Below are 15,245 nucleotides of genomic sequence, written 5' to 3'. Positions count from 1 at the left end.
AGATTTCATTAACCACATCATTCTTGTAAGCCATGCCTCCAGATTGAATACCCAGCAATCCCAAAAGGGAATCAGATAAAATCGGAACATTATCAGGTTTGACACACTTAACCCACTCAAGAGCCATTAGAATGGCCATCAACTCTGCCATCATTATCGACACCCCATTTGATAATCGAAACCCTTTTCAAATCCCAAACCTAGGGATAGAATAAGCAGCACTCGATTTACCATCAAAAGAATCCCAGGAGCCATCTGTATAAATCATACAACAAAGGCTCCACTGAGAAAAAACACTCTAAAACCCTATTCTTTATACCCAAAGCACCAGACTGCTGCAACCATAACTGACTAATATGTATATCCACCAAAGGGGGAATCCATAACCAACTATAGTAATTAGTAACAAACTTTCTTGGAATAACAGTGCTAACTAACCATATTTTCGTAGTAACTGCCAAACTCGAACTACATGAGGAGTACAGCGCTTCAACTTCTCAGAATTGCCCAACTCCCAGCAGCCAACATATAGGCCACATAATGGACCTTCCTGAAAGCCACACAGTTTATCTAGGAAATCATGCTGTAAATCACATGGTCATTCTTCACTTTTGTTGTTGTTGTTCAGTCATTAAGTCGTGTCCGACTCTTCGTGACCTCATGGACCATAGCACGCCAGGCCCTCCTGTCCTCCGCTCTCTCCTGGAGTGTGCTCAGGTTTATATTCATTGCATCGCTGATGCTATCTAGCCATCTCATCCTCTGCCGTCCCCTTCTCCTTTTGACTTCAATCTTTCCCAGCATCAGGGCCTTTTCCAGGGAGTTTTCTCTTCGCATTAGGTGGCCAAAATATTTGAGCTTCAGCTTCAGTATCTGTCCTTCCAATGAGCACTCAGGGTTGATTTCCTTTAGGATTGACTGATTTGGCCTCCTTGCAGTCCAGGGGACTCGTAAGAGTCTTCTCCAGCACCACAGTTCAAAAGCATCAATTCTTCGGCGCTCAGCCTTCCTTATAGTCCAGCTCTCACAGCCATACATTGCTACTGGGAAAACCATAGCTTTGATTATACGGACCTTTGTCTCTGCTCCTTACTATGCTGTCTAGGGTTGCCATAGCTTTCCTCCCAAGGAGCAAGCGTCTTTTAATTTCATGGCTACAGTCACCGTCTGCAGTGATCTTGGAGCCCAAAAAAATAAAATCTGTCACTGCTTCCATTTCGTCCCCTTCTATATGCCAGGAAGTGATGGGGCCAGATGCCAGGATCTTGGTTTTTTTAATGTTGAGTTTCAAACCAGCTTTTGCACTCTCCACTTTCACCTCCACAAGAGGATCTTGAGATCCTCTTCGCTTTCTGCCATTTGGGTGGTATCGTCTGTGTATCTGAGGTTCTTGATAATTCTCCCAGCAATCTTAATTCCGACCTGTGATTCATCCAACCTGGTGTTTGTCATGATGTACTCTGCATATAAATTAAATAAGCAGGGTGACAATATGCAGCCTTGTCGTACTCCTTTTCCAATTTGGAACCAATCGGTTTTTCCATGTCTGGTTCTTACTGTTGCTTCTTGGCCCTCGTACAGGTTTCTCAGGAGACAGTTAAGGTGGTCTGGTACTCCCATCTCTTTAAGAATTTGCCACAGTTTGTTGTGATCCACACAATCACACTACGCTTTAGCGTAGTCAGTGAAGCAGAAATCGACGTTTTTCTGGAATTCTCTTGCTTTCTCCATGATCCAGCGAATGTTGGCGATTTGATCTCTAGTTCCTCTGCCTCTTCGAAACCCAGCTTGTACTTCTGGTAGTTCTCGGTTCACATACTGTTGAAGCCTAGCTTGTAGGATTTTGAGCATCACCTTGCTGGCATGTGAAATGAGTGCAATTGTACGGTAGTTTGAACACTCTTTGGCATTGCCCTTCTTTGGAATTGGAATGTAAACTGACCTTTTCCAGTCTTGTGGCCACTGCTGAGTGTTCCAAATTTGTTGGCATATTGAGTGCAGCACTTTAACAGCATCATCTTTTAGGATCTTAAATAGCTCAGCTGGAATACTGTCATCTCCGCTCTTGGGTGGCCCTGCACAGCATATTATGGCTTCACTGAGTTATGCAAGCCCCTTCACCACAACAAGGCAGCGATCCATGAAGGGGATTCTTCACTAGCTCCTTGTGAAACAGCATGGAGAGAGGTGACAAAAGCCCCATTAATTATTCTCAAAGCCCAAGACATCAAGCTTGTGCAACAAAGTGGAAGAAGCCAGACAGCCATAATCTAGTAAAGATCGAATATAGGCACAATAATCTTCCTATCTGCTTCCATGTACTTCCAGACACAGCCTTCAACACATTAAAACTGATCTTACATTTTCAGAATCAAGATGAACTTTCCACATCAATTTATTATCAAAATATACTCCAAGAAACGTAAAGCTTGGCACCAACTGAATTCTTTCTCCATACAACTGCAAATTAATAGTTTTAAGGCACTGCTGGCGCCACCTAGAAAAAACATGCCAAGTTTTATTCAAGAAAAGCCCCCCCCCATCTCCACATTCTTCCAATTTACTCAGAGCCACATTAAGTCAGTTTTCAGCAAACTCAAGAGATCTACTCCGAACCCACATGGCGAAATTATCAGCATATAAGATGACAGCAACCCCAGAAAGAATAATGGAAGGAAGATCATTGATCGTCACATTAAAAAGGATAGGGCTAACTACGCTCTCCTGAGGGAGTACATTATCCACCAAGCAAGCCTTAGACAAAACTGAGCCCACTTGAACCCGCATTTTCTGACCATGCAAAAAAAAATCACACAGCCACCAAAAAATCCTACCCTGCAAACCCAACATTATAGATGTTTATAGTTTATAGATCAGGCCCTCCTTCCAGACCATATCATAAGCCTTCTCAATATTAAGAAAAACAGGTATTAAAAACTGCCTGAAGCAAAAACTCTTCCAGACCTATGTTTGCAATCGAATGACATGATCCATAGTATGTCTGCCACTGCGGAATCCATTTTGTGTTGGGGTTAAGAGAGAATACCCCCCCAAATAAGCCACCAGCCTATCATTTATCATTCGCTCCATAATCTTGCACAAGCCTTGTTATTTATCTTGCCCCACTTTTGACTAGCTAAGCCCTCATGGGAGCCATTTTGTGGTGGTGACCACAGCAGTTTCTCAAATTTCCAATGTGCCCATGGATCCAAAAAGGTTGGGGATCCCTGGCTTAATTCATCTGTTCAGAGGACATTGTTCTGGAGGTATCATTACTCAGCCTCTCCATTTTGGGAACAGTTTGGTGACCCAGAGGCTCTAATTTATTTATTTATTTATTTATTTATTTATTTATTTAAATTTATTAATCGCCCATCTGGCTGGTCACCTGGCCACTCTGGGCGATGTACAATGCATATAATAAAACAGTTTAAAACAATAAAATTCTACAGTAAAAACATTTTCTAAAATACCCTAACCCACCCAAATGCCTGCCTGAACAACCACGTTTTTAAATGCACAGCGGAAGCTCATTAAAGAGTGGGCATGGCGGAGTTCCCTAGGGAGGGAGTTCCACAGAGTGGGGGCCACCACAGAAAAGGCCCTCTTCCTCGTCCCCACCAGTCTAGCTGTCCTGGCAGATGGGACAAAGAGAAGGCCATCCGAGGCTGATCTTGTTAAGCGGCCTGTCTGGTGTTGCTGGAGGTGCTCCTTAAGATAGGCTGGGCTGGAACCATATAGGGTTTTAAAGGTCAAAACCAACACCTTGAATTTGGCCCAGAAAACAACTGGTAACCAGTGCAACTCCTTCAGCACTGGAGTGATGTGATCTCACCGGTGGCTGCCTTTAATCAGGCGAGCCGCCGCGTTCTGTACCAGCTGCAGCTTCTGAACTGTCTTCAAGGGTAACCCCATGTAGAGCGCATTACAGTAGTCTAAACGAGAGGAGACCAGGGCATGTACTACCGATGGGAGCAGATGGTCGGGAAGGAAGGGGCGCAGCCGCCGTATCAGATGGAGTTGGTACAGCGCTGTCCGGCTCACAGCTGACACCTGAGCCTCCATGGACAGCTGGGAGTCCAAAATGACCCCCAGGCTGAGGACCTGGTCTTTCAAGGGTAGCCGTACCCCATTCAACACCAGGTCAACATCCCCCAGCCTCCTCTTGTCTCCAACCAAAGTACCTCGGTCTTGTCAGGGTTCAGCTTCAGCTTATTCCTCCCCATCCAGCCACTCACCGTCTCCAGACATTTGGACAGGGGTTCTACGGCCAACCTTGGTGAAGATTTGAACGAGACATAGAGCTGCGTGTCATCCACATTGATGAAACCGCCCCCCAAACCTCCTGATGATAGCCCCAGCAGCTTCACATAGATGTTAAATAGCATCGAGGAGAGGATGGAACCCTGTGGCACCCCACAAGCGAGTGGCCACGGGTCCGAAACCTCCTCTCCCAGTGCTACCCTCTGGTACCTGCCGGAGAGGAAGGACTGGAACCACCGCAATACAGTGTCTCCAATGCCCAAGCCCTCCAGGCGGTCTAAGACTGTGTTTCCAACATGGTGCCCATGGACACTACTCTTGGTGCCTACCAGGCTTCCAGCCTCTTCTGATTTTAACTTTATTTCTTCAGACAATATAAAATAAATTATTTTAATTTCTTTTAAAACTGGGAGATGGCCATGCTGAAAAGCAAAATGCTGCCCTTTCTTTGGGTTCAAAATTTTACTTTGGGTTCAAAAGACTGGTTTTGTATTTTGGAACTCGCACCTCCAACTCTGACTTGTACTTAGGTTTTTGGACAAATTACGTTTCTTTTAGTCTCATTAATTTGCCTTCTGGAAAATGAGTATTTGGCAACCAGATATGCCCACCATGGCAGCCATTTTGTGAGAGTGCCCATGACACTCTCAAAATTCCAAATATGCCCACTGACCCAAAAAGATTTGGACCCCCTGTTCAAAGTAGAGAAAACTGTTTATTTGATATTGTTTTTCTCCCCCCACATTCACATGCCTCTCAAAAGGCTCCTTACACAACTCCTGGCATTTCTTCTCCCCTTCTTCTTCCACACTTAACTTGTATCCTATCCAACAATTCTTTCTTTCATCCCAATTCTTTCAGTTTCATTCATCCCTCCCTCCTTCTGCTTTTACATTCACTTCCTCCTACAATAGCTTCCCTCTCATATCCCCTTCTTCATTCCTATGTTTATAAAATAATAATAATTAAAAATATTGGCTTTGCTGCCTAGCCATCTCCTGCTGCCACGCCCACCTTTGCAGCATGCATGTTGCAACCATGGCACAGGGCAGTCAAGCAAAGAGTCACTGGGAAGTCTGCAGCACTGAGACCCACCTGAAGGTTGGCCGATACCCACTGGTGGGTCCTGACCCTCACTTTGAGAAACACTATTCTAAGCCTCTCAGCATTTATATTCAGGCTCACTTTTAATCAGATTATTTTGCCACAGTTAAAGGAGCAAGACACATGAAAGTTTACACATTCAGGGGTTAACAGAAAATTACAGCAACTGCAAGGGGAGAGCTGATTTATTAAAAGCCTTACCTTGATAATATTTTGCAGCTTGCAGATTTCATTCTGATCTGTATTATTTGCTCCTTGTGGTTTGGAAAACTAAATAAACGGCAAACAAACTTTTGGTTTAAAAAATGCTAAATGACTGTTCAACTACACTATGTCTTTGAAAAATGGCATGCAGCAAAAAGCAACTATAAGTTGATATGATTTTAGAAACTCACAACTGGACAACAAGGGCAGAACAAAGTTAAGGAATGGGATGATTCTATAAGATCATTGTGGCCCAACGAATGCCAGGATAATCTACATTCAAAACATAGCGTAGCCTTTTATTAATCAAGTGCCCTTAAGTGTTAACATCACTCTACCTTACATTTGTAAGGAAGCAAGATATCAGTAGAAAGAACTTTGTATACTAGCGCAATACTCAGTGGCCTGGTTTGCACGCAACAGTAATCCGAGAATAAACCCTGGGCTCCACTTCTGGCTTGTTGGGGGAAAGCCAAGCCAGAGCTTCAGGTCTGGATGTCATGCTAAGCAATCCAGGGACACAACTTCCCTGGGTTGTTTAAACACTCCCACTCATGGGTGGAGCCAAACAGGAGTGATCAAGTTGTGCGAACTAATATGCTAGCTCATTCACAGTAATCCAGGGTTTAGAAAAAAACTAGGTTACCACTGTATGCAAACTGGGCCAATAAAAGGCATTGTGCTTTTGAGAAGGTATTATAAATATTAATATTTATCTGCTTTGGATTCCTTTGGTCAAAAGAACAAAACCCTAAACATAAACTTCAATGTTTATATATAGCTTTATCTGCTTTGATATGCCACAAACATCAAACCAGGAGCTTGTGTAAAGCGCATTTCCGCTTTTAAGCATCTTTAATGCTTGGGTTAGAAAGCTAAGCATCACCATAGGCCTACAAAGAGCTGGACTCTAGTTGAGAGAGTAAACTGGACACTGAAGTGAACAACTCTTTCACAATTAATGGGAAAGCTAAGAAAAGAGTTCACTAGTTCCTGAAAAATGCCAGCCATTAGTACAAACTGTAGCACTGCTTATTATACACTTTTTACCAGTTAATTCAAAATGTCTGTTATAACTTCAGTCTACTGGTTACACGGAAAAGTGACCCACCTGTGCAATTTGCTTCCAATGGTCAGCTTCAGATTCAAGCCTAGCAACTTCATTGGATAGTCTGTTTATTTCTTGCTGGGACCAGATTATGTCTCCAAAGTCCATGTCATCTCCTTGAAAACCAGAGGAGCTATGTCTAACCATAGGGACGAAAGAAGCTGATGTAGTGGTTGATGGAGAGGCAGAAGCTCCTAATTGTGATGACTGAGCAGCAGACTGCACTTTCTGCAGCTGTTCCTGTAGCGCATTCTGCCTAGATTTAAGATGGCTGATTTCCACCTAAATAGATAGGACATAGTGGAATGTACAGTTCAGTAAGGAGGAAGAAGTAATTTCAGAAGATGACCCTATTTTAACAACGTCTTATAAATAAGTGCAATCCTATGGCCGCTAGTTATGATGTAGGAAAGGAATTTCACACTTAACTCAATGTATGCAAGAGATATCAAATAAACTGATACAAAGGGTTTTTTTCACCAGAAGCTTTTGCAATGCCTTTTTCAAGAAACCAATCATGTAGTTTGGATTTTATGGTCTACTGTGGGGTGGGCAACTTGTGGCCCTCCAACTCAGTGTAGACAAGAGTGAGAGATGCTGGGAGGTGTGGGCAACTTGTGGCCCTCCAGATGTTTTGGTCTACCCCTAATGCACTGCACAAGCACATTTTTCACATAGATCCTGTTCAGATGCTTATATGGCCTGAAGACTTTCTTCCTGTGGTGGATGGGTAGTAGCACTCATCCCCATCCACCACGCTAATATTTCATGCAGCTCGCTGTATGCACAGAATACCAAACAATGCAATTCTGTTTTTTTAATTAAAAAAAGAAAAAAATTAAGGAAGAAACCCAATGCAATTTTGCCCCCTGAGAATAGTGTGTGTTTGTGTTATATGCCTTTGCTTTTCATATGGAGCACTTCTGCCACATGTTACATTATGAGTGTGGTCATGATAGAAGGTTGCCCACCTACTCCTCCATCATAGGAACAGGATCTTTGACCTGGAGACCATCAATATAGCTATTGGCTATAGTCTACTGGACTATAGCCAAATTGACTGGCTATAGTCTACTGGAGAAAGAAAATTACTCTGTGATTAGGGCAAACCTAAAATGACATTCACATCATATTTCTGCTTCAATCACCCAGTGAATTCCAGCAACGTCACTGAAACAATTCCTGAAGTATATGAAGAACTGAATAATTATTCCCATTTCAAAAACCTCCATATTGCCATGACTGAATCCATAAGCAACCTCACATTTCAGCAGATGTGATGCGTAAATAGAACTCCTACGGCTGTAAGTTTTATATAGAGCCTTAATGACTTGGGACAAAATTTGATATGGCAAAAAACCAGAGCAGATTTGATGCCACATAATTCACATGAACAGTTATAGATACTACTTTTCAATAAAAGAATCAATCTGTCACTCACTTACACACACTCCTTCAAATAAGCTGCCTCTAGGTTTGAGGGTTATTTTTTGTGACAAAACTTACAGCTCTAATAAATAAATCAAGGTACACATTGATGTTGTTGAACATTCTCTGAGCCACTTTGTACCTCTTTCTGTTGTAGCTGATTCCGGTATTCTATGGACTGCTGCTTTATTTGAAGCTCTGCTGCTTCATGCTTTTCCTCCAGATCATTACAAACCTTCTTCAATCTATCATTCTAAAGGAAATAAATTAATTGAAACTTTAAAAAAAATCCCAAATCCAATTTAACCCAATAGTATACTGTACTGAAAATATACCAAGTAGCCCAAACTTATGGAAAAACAGAAGTGTATTTTTGCAATATGCTTTTTCTTTTCCTGACTAATGTCCTACCTCTGATCTCAGTGTTGCAAGAATATTTTCTACATCCCTTAGACCAGAGTTGGATACAGGAAAGTCTGTTGCAGTACCTGAAAAGAGCAGGGAAAGGAATGCAAATGAAACAAATTCTCACAACAGTTTACCTTTCAAATATGCTTTGTATTAAGTAGCAGCAATCCAAGGTATATTTGAAATGGCCCACTCAGACTGAATCACTACTACTTACTAAAGTCAATTTATTTATTTATTTCATTTCTATACTGCCCAATAGCCGAAGCTCTCTTTTAAAATTTAAAACAACACAACATCACTTTAGAATTCATTTCTAAAATGAATCCAGTTCCAAAATAAATTCAAATAGATTTAAAATGAAAGCACATAATGGATCATATTTTGTAGATTTATCAGCTTCTCTAAAACAAGTCAAGAGCTGTTTTGGTTTTCAGAACTGGTTTTCCTTTACTAAAATGTTACAGTCTATGTGTAAACCAGGGTACTAGACTTCCCTGTTTTTGGAAAATGGCATGCTTCAGTAATATTATTTCCTTGGAATTGCTGGCTTATCCTGGTTTACTGTGAATAAGCCAGGATATAAACAGCACGTTGGTGCAAGAAGCTGGTATGCTCTCTCTTCACTGCTTTCTTTGCAGAATCAGGTAAAACAAACCAGAAACTGAAAGCTTTGAATAAAGCCCAATCCTGGTTTGTTGTTCCCAAACAAGCCCATCTTGTAACCCAGGAATAAACCAAGGTTTGTTAGCTTACAAATCCTAGCTTGTTTGAGAGTAAAAAAAAACCAGGAGATCAAGTTCAGATGTCACACAAAGCTTGTTTCTGGTTTGTTTTACCTGCTCATGCAAAGGGGGGGGGGAATGACCTGCTTGCAGCAGCACACTGCTCATAGACTACGATAAGCCAGTAATTCTGGCTTATTATGTGCAAACTTTCCCAGTGACTGTTTATATATAAGCAATACAACTGGACAATACTGAATTTCTGTCAGAACTAAGACTTTACTGGTGCATTTAGAAGTTAGGCTCTCAAAAGTAAAACTAAAACTATACCAACAGCAATTGTTATTATGGTCATTTCTACAGAACTTAAACTTTGAAAATCTGATATTCAATAAAGTGACTGCATATTTTAAATTCAAACATACACGCTGAAAACTCCCTAAAACTGACATGTTCTGCAAATTCCAGGCAGCTGAAATACACTGTTGCTTTCACAACACTCTGTTGGAAGAACAGATCACTGGAATTTGTTTGACGCTTGATTGAACAGTGATTGTAAAAACGTCAGCACAACAGTTGAACTTTGCCTTCGGAGTGTACGCTATGAAAGATATTCTCAAATGAGGTAATCTTTTTTTAACATGATGTCTGTTTCACACAAATAACTCCCCACATGATACTGAGCTGATCAAGTTATTGTGTGTGGTTGTTTGTTGTTGTTGTTCAGTCGTTCAGTCATGTCCGACTCTTCGTGACTCCATGGACCATAGCACGCCAGGCCTTCCTGTCCTGCACTCTCTCCCGGATTGTGCTCAAGTTCATATTCATTGCATCGATGATGCTATCTAGCCATCTCATCCTCTGCCGTCCCCTTCTCCTTTTGTCTTCAGTCTTTCCCAGCATCAGGGTCTTTTCCAGGGAGTTTTCTCTTCGCATTAGGTGGCCAAAATATTTGAGCTTCAGCTTCAGGATCTGTCCTTCCAATGAGCACTCAGGGTTGATTTCCTTTAGGATGGACTGATTTGACCTCCTTGCAGTCCAGGGGACTCGTAAGAGTCTTCTCCAGCACCACAGTTCGAAAGCATTGATTCTTCGGCGCTCAGCCTTCCTTATAGTCCAGCTCTCACAGCCATACGTTACTACTGGGAAAACCATAGCTTTGATTAGACGGACCTTTGTCGGCAAGGTGATGTCTCTGCTTCTTACTATGCTGTCTAGGTTTGCCATAGCTTTCCTCCCAAGGAGCAAGCGTCTTTTAATTTCATGGCTACAGTCACCGTCTGCAGTGATCTTGGAGCCCAAGAAAATACAATCTGTCACTGCTTCCATTTCTTCCCCTTCTATATGCCAGGAAGTGATGGGGCCAGATGCCAGGATCTTAGTTTTTTTAATGTTGAGTTTCAAACCAGCTTTTGCACTCTCCTCTTTCACCCTCAACAAGAGGCTCTTGAGATCCTCTTCGCTTTCTGCCATTAGGGTGGTATCGTCTTCATATCAGAGGTTGTTGATAATTCTCCCGGCAATCTTAATTCCGACCTGTGATTTATCCAACCCGGCATTTCAAAAATTAACATCTGAACTGGGTCCTCAGGCACGTTAAGAAAGGAGATTCTCTCACAGTAGTAACACAGGAAGCTATTTTCGCAACAGAGAACAACTGTTCGTATAGGTGATTGAAATATTTCTCTTATTCCCCACCCAAATAATTTACACACAAGTATAGATTTAGTAAAGTAGGTGTTAGAGCCCTGCTGTCAATTACTACTGCAATCTCTTCCACCAACATTTGGTTAAGTGTTACTCCACACTTGCCGGTCATCCTTAAATCATTACAGTTAATACAGAATACAATAGTCTATACTGCTCTTTTCGGGCGCAATTCTATGAAGATAGTCACCAGCCTCCAAACTCGGAAGCTGGTAACTATCCTATGCAGGGCAGCTGGAGCATGGAGGGGATCCTCTCCTCTGTGCTCCGGCTGCCCTGCATTTTCGGCAAGACACATGATTTCGTGTATCTAGCTGGGAACAGCAGAGCAGGAGGGGGGAGGCTGCACAGCGCATAGGGAGGCTCCATGGTTTCCTCCCCTCCCCACCCCCAGGGTCGCCACCTTTTCACCCTCTCCACACTCCATTTGTGAGCCCGGAAAAGGAGCCAGCACAGAGAGAACCATGCTGGCTATGAGGGGGCGGGGAGGGGAAAGCGGTTCCCATAAACTGAAAAATCCTATGGCCCTCTAGACATTGTGTAGTGGACATAGGATGCTCTCTTGACTCTTTAAAGTAAACAGGAACTTGAACACCTCTTAGTACTGCTACTGAATATATTTTTACTCAGAGAGTTAAATTGGGTGTAGTCCAATGTAAGTATATGTTTTATGTTAAAAATATACATGCATAATACTGCATGAAAATAGGTTTTGTAATATTTTTTACATGGCTCACTATTACCATCAAGAATACTAGTTGTATCCAGTAGTAGCTTTGCACTAATGGAAAATGCTTCCTTTTCATTTACGTTTTTGCTATTCCTTCCTACCTACTGTACTTCTCTGTGCTATGTCCCATATGGTTGCAGAGGGTCCCCTATCCCTCAGTAGCAGCTTTTCAAGGGGCATGGGGGTGGGGCTGCATTGGACATGAAGAATCAGTGAAAATCATCAAAAAAACCTCACTGTGTGCTAGAAGATGTGTTTTCTGCTAGTGCAAAGCCACCACTGGATACAACTCATTGGTGGCTATTTTAATCACACTGGCCCTATGCAAAAATAAGGGTGGCCGGGGGAATTTCGTTAAGTGTTACATGTGAATATTTAAATTGTAGTTAAAAGTTTAGCTGCAAACCAGGATATAAAACTACGGTTCGAAGTGGGCTTGAATTAACCGTGGTTACGTATACAGACCTGGTTAGCACGTAATGACAAAGTTGTGGTTAACTTATGGTTAACCACAAACAGTCAAGGGTTCACAACCCAATAAATAACTACAGGTTATTTTTTGGGGTTGTTTGTGGTTAACAACTCATAGCTAAATCATAGAGAGCCAGTGTGGTGTCGTGGCTAGAGTGCTGGACTGGGAGCCAGGAGATCCGGGTTCTAGTCCCCACTCGGCCATGGAAGCTCACTGGGTGACTTTGGGCCAGACACACACTCTCAGCCCAACCTACCTCACAGGGTTGTTGTTGTGAGGATAAAATGGAGAGGAGGAGGATAATGTAAGCTGCCTTGGGTTCCTTGCAAGAGGAAAAAAGGCGGGATATAAATGCAATAAATAAATAAATAGTGCAGGCTTCGCACATAACAACCACCCACAATTCAACAACTACCCACAATTCAATGACAACCCATAGTCAAGGCTGTCATTATGTGTGAACTAGGCCATAGTTTCACTGAACATTTGGGATCTTAACCAGGGTTAAGGCAACAAGCTCTGGCTAGTACCTATCATTGTTAAGCATCATGCCTGCACCAGCCTATTATGAAACAGGCTTTTTTGTATGCTTATTTCCTACTATTATAAATAGGAAAAGTACAATAGGAAAAAATCCTGCTCTGAATAGTTTCAATGTTTTTGGATGCCTGCTTGAAAGTGAATGAGACACATACACACAAATAGAATTGTATGAGCATTTGAATACACCTTGATTTCTAGATGAATGTTTTTGGAGACTAGATTAAGTACAAATAAGATAAACATGAACATCACAGTATGTGCAACTAATATTATCTTTCTTCATCATATCTTATTTTTGGATCATAAAAATAGTACCACTTGTAGTAATCCCTGGACAACTGAAATCATTAAGGGAATGATGCTCTCCTAGATAGGGTCTGAGGGGCCATAGGATAGTTGAGATTCCGAGATCCAAGGCTGCAGGCAGCGCTCCGACCTTGGAGCTGGGAATCAGAGCTCTGACCCCCCTCCCTATCCCAGCTGGTGCAGAACGAACCATGCTAGCTGCCTCTCTGCAACTGGCAAAAAAGCCTGTCTAGCGAAAATGCAGGGCAGGAGGACAGGGAGACTAAGATTGCCTCTACCATTCCTCCCACCTTGCATCAGATAACCATAAGCCTCCAAGTTCAGAGGTTATGATCATTGCAACAGGATTGTCCCCTTAGTTCTAGATGACATCTCATCTAGAAATTTCTTTACAGACTTCTAAAACCTGTACCATCCTATATGGAACAAGCCAACTATAGATTAAATGAACCAACACAGTAAGTTACAAATACATGTTATACATTACATGTTACTAACCAACGCAATAGTTTAGACTGGCACAAATATTTCATCCAAAGCAAACAAGAGCACATGTTGGTAATTCATAGTATACCTTTCTATGAAGTTTATATTATACATGACTTGCTTTCTAAGGTTGCATAGGTATGGCACGATATACTGTACAAACAACTAAAAACCAACTCCAAAGAGCACAATGCTCTTCCAGAAATGTACAGGGACATTAACATTATCTCCCCTCCCCCAACCAAAAAGTTCCACCTACCTCTTTAGGTAGTTGATTTGAAAAATGATCTCCGTTGAAATTTTAGCATGTTTCAATAAGAAGCTTAAAGACACAATCCTATGCATGTTTAGACGGAAGAAAGGCCTACAACTCCCAGCATCCCTCAGTCATCATGGCTTGCGGGGGATGCTGGGAGTTGTAGGCCTTTTTTCAGTTCAAACAGGCATAGGATTGCGCCCCAAGACTATTTCATTTATGGCATATGATCTGCCTCACAGCAGCACTGAAAATATTGCTTCCACTCTAGTACTATTGGCCATAAATTATTTATTTTTGACACACTACCTACAGACATATATGAAAAAAGGAGCACAATCTTTCAATAATACACTTTTATATTACAGAATTTGAAACCAGTGCATATTTAAAAACAAAACTGCAAAAACCTGAGAATAACCAGAGATTATTCTTTAAGACTCACTTCCAATAACCAGCAGACATAGAGCTGCTCTACACATAATATGATTCGTCCATGGATACCACCTCTATATAGGAAAAAGCACATAAAACGTGCATATGGTCAGTTGTGAAGAACACACACATTTATTTTGGTGTGTATGCATGTACTGGGAAGCAACAGCCAAATGGTCCTGTCTGCTGTGAGTATAGACAACAAACAATAAACATTTTTTTCTACAAGGAAGCAATATTCATGCAAGAAAATGTCATGTGTAAATCAGCGCAGGGATTAAGGAACATAATGATCTAATCTGGATGTAATGCTATACTATGCATTACCATTTACAGTTGCAAACAAAATTATTCAACCCCCATTGCAAATCAGGTTTATTGTCAAAATTTACAGACTTTCAGCTGTTTGCAATGAACAAATCAAACAAAAGCAATTGAAATAGCCCAACATAAGGAATGCTTCAAGTGGTTTCCCCAAATTCAACTGAAAATGCAACTTATAATGACTTCTCCAGTCTCAAAATTATTCAACCCTTTCATGGCAAGCATCTTTAGTACTTAGTAGAGCACCCTTTTGCTGTTATGACCTGCTGCAAATGAGATGCATAGCCAGACACCAGCTTCTGGCAGCGTTCCTGAGGAATCTTAGCCCATTTCTCATGAGCTTCCAGTTCCGCAACAGTCTTCTTCAAATCCCACCAGAGATTTTCTATGGGGTTCAAGTCAGGTGACTGTGATGGCCACTGTAGAATCTTTCAGGACTTCTTCTGCAACCAAGCCTTGGTGGAATTTGAGGTATGCTTGGGATCATTGTCCTGTTGGAAGGTCCAATGACACCCAAGTGTCAGCTTCCTCACAGATGGCATGACATTTTCTCCTAAGATTTCCTGATACTTCAATGAATCCATCTCGCCTTCCACACGCTGCAGGTTTCCAGTGCCAGAGGATGCAAAGCAGCCCCAGAGCATCACCGAGCCACCACCATGCTTAATTGTAGGCAGAGCATATTTTCAGCATATGCTTCATTCTTCTTCCTCCAGACATACCGCTGATCCATCGGGCGGAAAAGT

The 15,245-nt window shown here is 41.9% G+C and overlaps 1 protein-coding gene across 1 annotated transcript in view; it reads right to left on the bottom strand.

The window, feature by feature from the left end:
* The window catches only part of TRIP11 (thyroid hormone receptor interactor 11), a 69,211-nt gene that overhangs the window by 51,196 nt on the left and 2,770 nt on the right, over positions 1 to 15,245 (bottom strand). The window contains exons 2-5 of the mRNA XM_084840579.1: positions 8,519 to 8,595; positions 8,250 to 8,360; positions 6,683 to 6,961; positions 5,569 to 5,637 (exon numbers count right to left, since the gene is read on the bottom strand). Of these exons, the coding sequence (XP_084696705.1) occupies positions 5,569 to 5,637; positions 6,683 to 6,961; positions 8,250 to 8,360; positions 8,519 to 8,595 (536 nt within the window). The remainder of the gene's footprint in view (positions 1 to 5,568; positions 5,638 to 6,682; positions 6,962 to 8,249; positions 8,361 to 8,518; positions 8,596 to 15,245) is intronic.

Source organism: Heloderma suspectum, chromosome 1 (genome assembly GCF_057233095.1).
Source record: "Heloderma suspectum isolate Gila_16-S chromosome 1, 16-S_ref, whole genome shotgun sequence".
Classification (NCBI taxonomy): Eukaryota; Metazoa; Chordata; class Lepidosauria; order Squamata; family Helodermatidae; genus Heloderma; species Heloderma suspectum.
The sequence above is the reverse complement of the archived record's forward strand: the minus strand, read 5'-3'. Positions and strand labels throughout refer to the sequence as shown.